This window comes from Stenella coeruleoalba (assembly GCF_951394435.1).
Source record: "Stenella coeruleoalba genome assembly, chromosome: 15".
In the NCBI taxonomy this organism is placed as follows: Eukaryota; Metazoa; Chordata; class Mammalia; order Artiodactyla; family Delphinidae; genus Stenella; species Stenella coeruleoalba.
Genome location: NC_137161.1, coordinates 20842632 through 20850482, shown reverse-complemented (window position 1 = coordinate 20850482; position 7851 = coordinate 20842632). Strand labels below are relative to the sequence as shown.

At 60.4% G+C, this 7851-nt stretch overlaps 1 protein-coding gene across 1 annotated transcript; it reads left to right on the top strand.

The window, feature by feature from the left end:
- Window positions 1–2599: 2599 nt before the first annotated feature.
- On the top strand, window positions 2600–6533 carry SLC32A1 (solute carrier family 32 member 1; the record flags this gene model as incomplete). Its single annotated transcript, XM_079943758.1, has 2 exons — window positions 2600–2992; window positions 5346–6533. 2 exons carry the CDS (start codon window positions 2600–2602, stop codon window positions 6531–6533), a joined length of 1581 nt encoding a protein of 526 aa, XP_079799884.1.
- Between the last annotated feature and the right edge of the window lie 1318 nt (window positions 6534–7851).

Genomic DNA, 7851 nt, shown 5'->3' with positions numbered 1-7851 from the left:
TACTGCAAGAACTTCACAGCCCACCTTGGGTCCTACAACAGTGAACATCAGTAGGGAAAAGGAAAGACAGGATAAGCACCCCGGACCCTCATAAAATCCACACACAAATTGGCAATGACCAACTGATACATGTGTGTTATTGATTCACTTGTCAAAGAAGGCATCAATGACCATCTTCAGGTCTGGGTATGTACGGGGTGGAAGGGAGCCCTAAGGAACTCTTGTCTCTGCCCAGATTATCTCCTGTGCAACTAAAGAATTTCACCAAGAATAGAAGGGGAGGGATGAGAATTAGGAGATAGAGATCTTTGTCTATAGAAATCTGTAGGGAAAAGGCTCTCTCTCCCTAGCATCTGGGGTTTGTGGTGGGGAGGGTCTGTCTCTAGGGCAAATCTCTGGGTTGGGAGATCAGTTAATTTTTTTTGTTTGTTTTTTTCAAAGCCTCTTTGGAGGAGTGAATCTCTGTGTTTTGGGGAAGGATCTCTGTCCCGTCTTTGTTCTGAGTCCTATCATGATTTGGAGGGTCCATGTCTGGGAGAAGGCTCTATGGAGAAGTTTTCTTGTCATAGTGGTGGTGGGGACTGCTTCACTCTAGGGCAGAGGGTTTCTGTTTTCTGCCAGGCAGGCTCTTGGGGGAATTTAAGGGGGGTACCTGGGAGCGATTACTAGCATCTCTGCCCAATGTGGTAGAGGTTCCGTATCCGGAGAGGAGATTCTCAGAGATGGTGAGGTGCTGGGGGTGTGGGCAGGGAGGGTTAGGAGGTAGAGGGGAAGCCTGTCTTCTCCTGGCAGCTCCAACGCGATGGTCAAAGCCCTCAGGCCGTCCTACTTGTGCGCTGACCTGAGCTAATCTAGAAATACAGCAGGGGAGGAGGAGACTGGGGTTCTCAGAGAGACTGGGTCTTGGGAAGGGGGTCACTGGGAGCCCCTTTCTTTTCGTTTCCTTCAGATTCTCCCCATCCCGCCCCCAGTCACAGCCACTAGTCCTCCTGTACCTAGGCTGGGACGGCCAGGTCGCCGACACTGCTGTTTAGTGCCTAAGAGCCCGGGGCAGGAGCCCAGCTGGGAACACGCCGAGCCGCGGACCCGCACGGAGACACAACTACAAAAGGACTCCTACAGGCAAAGCCGCAAGCAACCCATTCATACATATACACATACAACCCAGCACACAAGCTCTGCGCACACACAGGCTCAAATGCGCGCAGAACTGTGCACTTACAGAATAAACATGGTTACCAAATCTCACCCCCGGAGTCCGCTCAGCTCCAGCCCGTAGCAATACCTGGTACAGTGTCGGTCTTTGTCTCTGGGTCTTTCTCCTGCTCTCGAGCTACACGCAACCCACTCAACAGAAACAGCCTAGGTTTGTACAGCCCCCGGCAGCTGCCGGGCTAGCAGGGCCGGGGCGCACAGCGCGCCTCCCCACCCTGGGCCCGCCGCAAGCCCTTCCTTCCCCTGTGCCAGGCACCAGCTGCGCCCCTCCGCGGCGCGGGCACTCGCAGACCCGCCTCGAGGCTGTTGACAGGTGCCTTCAGTCCTTCCTCCTTCCAGACCCCCAAAGGAAAAGAAAGCGAACAGCCAACCTCTCGCCCTCATTATGCACACGTTTGGAGAATGGTTGGTGGCGAACAACCCGCAGAATCACTTCCATCTCGTCGTCCCTGGACGGGAGGAGACAGCCCCAGTGACCGAGGCCGGGGCTAAGCCTTCTTGAGAGCGTTCCTCCACTTCTGCCGATCACTTCTGCCTTCAAGGGGGGGGCTCGCGACCAGGTTGAAGTGCTGCTGATGGGTGCCAGGGAGACAGAGCGATGCCCAGACGGCCTGGGCCGCCGGAGACAGGTAACTGTCCTGCTGCCTTTCTGGGCGTCTAGACCAGTCCTTGGCCAGAGGATCTGGGGCTGAAAGGCTCGCGAACTCTGGAGGGGGTAGCCAGGGACAGGGGACCAAGAGGATCTGCCCGCTCGGGCCCCCTCCCTCCCTGCGGCGGCGAGGTGGGAAGGGCCAGGATCGGAGTTTAGCACCTCCTCCAGAAATGCAGCACTCCAGCCCCCACCCCGTCCTCCACACCCCTCCTTCACGCGCTCCCTCCTGCTCCCTTCCGTGGGCGCCCTTCTCCTGTCCCCATCTCGGTTCTCCGGAGTCCCTTGGTGCCCCCTTTCTCTTCTCCTTGCCCTCTCCTCACTCCTCCTACCTCCCGGAGTTTCTCCCTCCCCAGCCCCTCCGCCCCCGCCAGATTCTGAGGGGCGGGAGCGCTTTGGGCTGCGCGCGGTTGGGGGCGCCGCGCCAGCTTCGCGTAGATGCTCTGACGCCGCCGCCGCCGCCACCGCCGCCCTCCGCAGCCCAGCCCGCGCCCCGCTGCAGCTCCGCAGTGCACTCGCCACCGCCGCTCCGCCAGCCCCGCTGCCCGCCCTCCGGGTCGGCCTTGAGCGAGCCTCAGACGCCAGCCGAGGGGGTCATGAGCCAGAGCGCCCCAGGGCGCCGCGGGGAAAGCGAGCGAAGATAGCGGTCTCGCGCCCCCGTGGCCCTCACCGCCTTGCCGTGCGTCCCCCGCGTCCCCAGCCCCTTCTGTCCTTTTCTCGGGCCCCGCTGCCGCCATGGCCACCCTGCTCCGCAGCAAGCTGTCCAACGTGGCCACGTCCGTATCCAACAAGTCCCAGGCCAAGGTGAGCGGCATGTTCGCCAGGATGGGTTTTCAGGCTGCCACCGACGAGGAGGCGGTGGGCTTCGCGCACTGCGACGACCTCGACTTTGAGCACCGTCAGGGCCTGCAGATGGACATCCTGAAAACCGAGGGCGAGCCCTGCGGGGACGAGGGCGCTGAACCGCCCGTCGAGGGAGACATCCATTACCAGCGAGGCGGCGGCGCGCCCCTGCCGCCCTCGGGCTCCAAGGACCAGTCCCTGGGAGCTGGTGGCGAGTTCGGGGGCCACGACAAGCCCAAGATCACGGCGTGGGAGGCGGGCTGGAACGTGACCAACGCTATCCAGGTGAGCGCGGGATTCCCAGCTCTGCCTCTCTCCCCGCCCCCCCCCCCCCCAGATCTGCGCACCAGGCTCTACTCGCAGTAGAGTCCCCTGGAGATCTCAGCCTCAAGACCCCTTCCTGTACCAGGAATCTCGCCTGCCCCCATCCCTTCCAGCCCTGCGCGGGGATCTACGTCCCCAGGTGGTGTCTTCCCACCCCCCATCCGGCCCCCTCCCGCATCCCCGGCCGCCGGACCGCTAGGCTGAGGTTCGGTTAGAGACGCTTTCCCGGAGACCCTGCCGAAGCGAGGAAAACAGGAGGAGGGGGAGTGGGGAGGGGTGAGGGAGAAAGAAAATCAGGATTGGAGGGAACAGTATGGCCTGGGACTCCGGAATGGATTCACAGCTGCATTTTCGGCAGAAAAGGAGAGGGGGAAAGATCTGAGCTGGGAGTCTCCTCCCCCGACACACAAGACACACACGCATAGACAGCGCGCATGCACATAGTCAGGCACACATGCCCACAGCCCCCCTCCCCCGAAGAAACGCTGGTCACAGGTGCACACAATATACACCTATATATAGACCACAGAATTATCCTCAAATGCACCTTCATACACCCCTACACCTCCCCCACACAGAAACACATACCTGTACATACCAAGGGCACACACATAAACCCGTCTGAACATAACACATGCACACATACACAAACTCATGCATACAGGATCCACCCGCTCTCAGGTGCAGCCCTGTCGGGGACAAACAGGTATACACAAACATGCACACACACACACACATATATGTACGACCACACAAGCACATTATGGTCCCTGGTACCTCAGCGCTACCTGCGCACAGACACCCCTCTCGCTCGAAATCCCGGCTACACCGCAAAAAGCTCCTCTGCGTGTGACCCTGGAGAAGCCGCCTCCAGATGCTCTGAACCGCCTCTGGTCTCCAGGCCCGCCACCCCGTCACCCCTACTCTCAACCCTCAGTCCCCACCAGGCGGCGCCGGACTCCGCCGGGAGCGGGTTTGGAACCTGCACAACGACCCCGGGAGCTGGAGAAGGCGAGCAGGCCGCAGCTCGAGGGGCAGAGAGGGCCTCCGCCCCACGCGTCCCCGGGCCCTGCGGCTTGCCTCCCATCTCCCACCCTCGGCGTCCCCGGAGCGCACAGGTCGTTGGGGCGCAGAACGTGGGTTTCCCGGGAGCTGGAGGCCGAGATGGGGTTGTCCCGGGACCCGGGCTCCGCGGGGCTCCTCGGGGCCCTGCTCAGTAAGTGACCCGACCCGAGGCGCCTTCCGCTCCAGGGCCGGGCCGGACGGCCAAGCGCAACCGGGGACCGGGGGCACGCACCAGCTTCGGTTGCCGCCCCCGACTTCACCTGGGGCATCTTTAAAGGCCCCGTTCCGTAGGCCTTGATGGAGGCCAGGGTGGAAGGCTGGAGGCCTGCAAGCCTCGGGAACCCTGGATTTCGTTAGCTTTGCTTCCCTACGTGGATTCTAAATCCTTCTTCCACAGCTCTGCCCGCCCGTTCCCGCAGGTTCTGGGTATTGACTCTCGCTTGGGTTCGCCATTCACAAAGCGCTTGCGCTTTCCCCGTAGGCCCCTAATCCTGCTCGCCTCTACCACTTAGTCCCCTTCCTTAGGGATCGGTCTCTCCGCCCCAGTTTCGGCCTGGCCCTAAGACTGCCCAACCCTATCTCCCCGTCCCCACGCCTCTGACCTCACCCCACCCAAAGCCCTTCGCTAGCAAACCCCACGTTCCCACTGGTCTTGCCTCCCTGCCGCTTGCCCCAAGCTCAGGCCCCCTTCCTCCCTACCCCGTCTCCTTTCTCTCCCGCTGCCGCTTTCAACGGTTTCCCTCTCCAGTTCGACCCTTGGGCACCTGCGTTCCCCTCATTGGCTTCCTTGCACCCCATTCCAGCCCCACCTTAGACTCTGCATCCCCTTTTCCTAGTGGCTCAGGCCCAGCTCTCTACCTTTCTCCTCGTCCTTTTCCGGTCAACCCCCTCCAGCCCCTTCTCATCTTTTTCCGAACCACCCCCAGGTATCTCCTTGTACCCCTTCCCTCTTTGCGGCTTGACTCCTTACTCAGCCCCCTCCCTACCTCCCAGCCATTAAGCACACCTCTCCTTCTCAGTTCCATCCTTAAACACCCCCTTCTCCACCTCTGACTCAATACCCAGGCTCCCCATTAGACCACTCTACACCTCCACTCCAGCCTATCCTTACCCTCTCCTCCCAGTGGCTTAGGCCCAGTTCACACTTAGCGCCCCCTTCCGGTTACACCCTTAAGTCACTCCCCCAGACCCCGTATTCCGATACAGCATCCACTGAGCTCCCGGGTCTCGTTGTCTTTTCGTTCCGCAGGGCATGTTCGTGCTGGGCCTGCCCTACGCCATCCTGCACGGCGGCTACCTGGGATTGTTCCTCATCATCTTCGCCGCCGTGGTGTGCTGCTACACTGGCAAGATCCTCATCGCATGCCTGTACGAGGAGAACGAGGACGGCGAGGTGGTACGCGTGCGGGACTCGTATGTGGCCATCGCCAACGCTTGCTGCGCTCCGCGCTTCCCCACGCTGGGCGGCCGCGTAGTGAACGTGGCGCAGATCATCGAGCTGGTGATGACTTGCATCCTGTACGTGGTGGTGAGCGGCAACCTCATGTACAACAGCTTCCCAGGGCTGCCCGTGTCGCAGAAGTCCTGGTCCATCATCGCCACGGCGGCGCTGCTGCCCTGCGCCTTCCTTAAGAACCTCAAGGCCGTGTCCAGGTTCAGCCTGCTGTGCACTTTGGCCCACTTCGTCATCAACATTCTGGTCATTGCCTACTGCTTATCGAGGGCGCGCGATTGGGCCTGGGAGAAGGTCAAGTTCTATATCGACGTCAAGAAGTTTCCCATCTCCATTGGCATCATCGTGTTCAGCTACACGTCGCAGATCTTCCTGCCTTCGCTGGAGGGCAACATGCAGCAGCCCAGCGAGTTCCACTGCATGATGAACTGGACGCACATCGCCGCCTGCGTGCTCAAAGGCCTCTTCGCGCTCGTCGCCTACCTCACCTGGGCCGATGAGACCAAGGAGGTCATCACGGATAACCTGCCCGGTTCCATCCGCGCCGTGGTCAACATCTTCCTGGTGGCCAAGGCCCTGTTGTCCTACCCGTTGCCCTTCTTCGCTGCTGTCGAGGTGCTGGAGAAGTCGCTCTTCCAGGAAGGCAGCCGCGCCTTCTTTCCCGCCTGCTACGGCGGCGACGGGCGCCTCAAGTCGTGGGGCCTGACGCTGCGCTGTGCGCTGGTCGTCTTCACGCTGCTCATGGCCATCTACGTGCCGCACTTCGCGTTGCTTATGGGCCTCACCGGCAGCCTCACGGGCGCCGGCCTCTGCTTCCTGCTGCCCAGCCTCTTCCACCTGCGCCTGCTCTGGCGCAAGCTGCTGTGGCACCAGGTCTTCTTCGACGTCGCCATCTTCGTCATCGGCGGCATCTGCAGCGTGTCCGGCTTCGTGCACTCGCTGGAGGGCCTCATTGAGGCCTACCGAACCAACGCGGAGGACTAGGGCACTAGGGCCAGCCCCGGCCACCCTCCCGCGCTCTCCCCGCTGCCCACCCACCCCTCCCCCAACAAACCCGTGCGCCCTGCAGCCGCGCTTGGGAAGCCAAGCTTTAAACATCTCTGGCTCCCCGTTTCTGATTTTGGGGGTTGGGGGCGGGAGGGGATAGGGATCCACAATCCATTGCGTCTGCGTTTCTGTTGTCCTTTCTTTTCCACAACACCCTGGTTTCGGGGGAGGCGGCGGCGCATCTGTGGGCAGGGTTTTCTGTCCTTCCAGGAGGGGCCCCGACACTTCGGTCCCTGTCACCGAGGGGGGGGAAGGGAGGGAGAGGGGGCGCAACTCGCAGGCGCAGAAACTTGACCTTGCGGGCACATTTCACAGCCATCAGTGCTTGGAATCTGCAGAGTCTAGCCATTTCCAGCAAGAACGATTCCCATTCCGGAGACATTTCAACCCTTCAGCGGGAAAGGCTGGCCGGGAAATCCGTTTCGGGTGGGCGATTTCCTTCGCCGAAGCGGGGAAGCGAGAAGCCCCGGCGGGGCCGGCTTGCTTGCCGGTTTTCAGGAATCCAAACTCATCTTGTGCAATTTATCAGGTTGTGGAACTGTTCTGCTGTGCGTGTGGTGTGCTCGTGGTGAATAAGATGAAATGTATATCAGAAAAAAAAAAATCTTTCTCTAATTTAGAGTGCGGTGCATAATTATATCCGCAAATAAAGAAGAAACAAAGGCGCTCGCGGCCCTGTCTCAGTTTTGCGTTTTTGCACCCGCGGGAATCCTGGCGGTGGGTGGCGAGGGAACCAGCCCTGGCCCACCCCGTGAAGCAAGTGGGGATGGAGAAGCAGCTGTAGTTAAAGAGTCCCTGGAGAGCTCCGGGGAGAGTGAGGGGTGCTCAGCACCAAGGGGAGGCTTTCTGAGTACTTGGGGGACTCAGGCAAAGGAGCACGTGGTGGTGCGCCCACGGTTTCGGTGTGGCCTTGGCTCCCCAGCCACCAGGACTAGGCTTCCCCCCCTGCAAATCTTTCCCCGGGGGTTGGATCCACCTGAGAATTTGGTGGACGCTCTCGAACTCCAATCCTAAAATAAAGAGGAAGAAAAAGTTTTGCTTATGTACAAAAGCCCTACAGAGTTGTTCAACAAATATTTATAGACAGTCCACCAGGTCTGGGACCGTGCAGGCTGCCAAACTCAGCCCTGCCCTCCTGGAGCTTACAGTCTAGCAGAGGAGAGACAGGCAATAGATTGGGACTCTGAAGTCCACAGTATGACTGCCGGCTGTGAAGAGAGCTACAAAGGAAGTCAGCAGGGCCGTTGTGTATTTC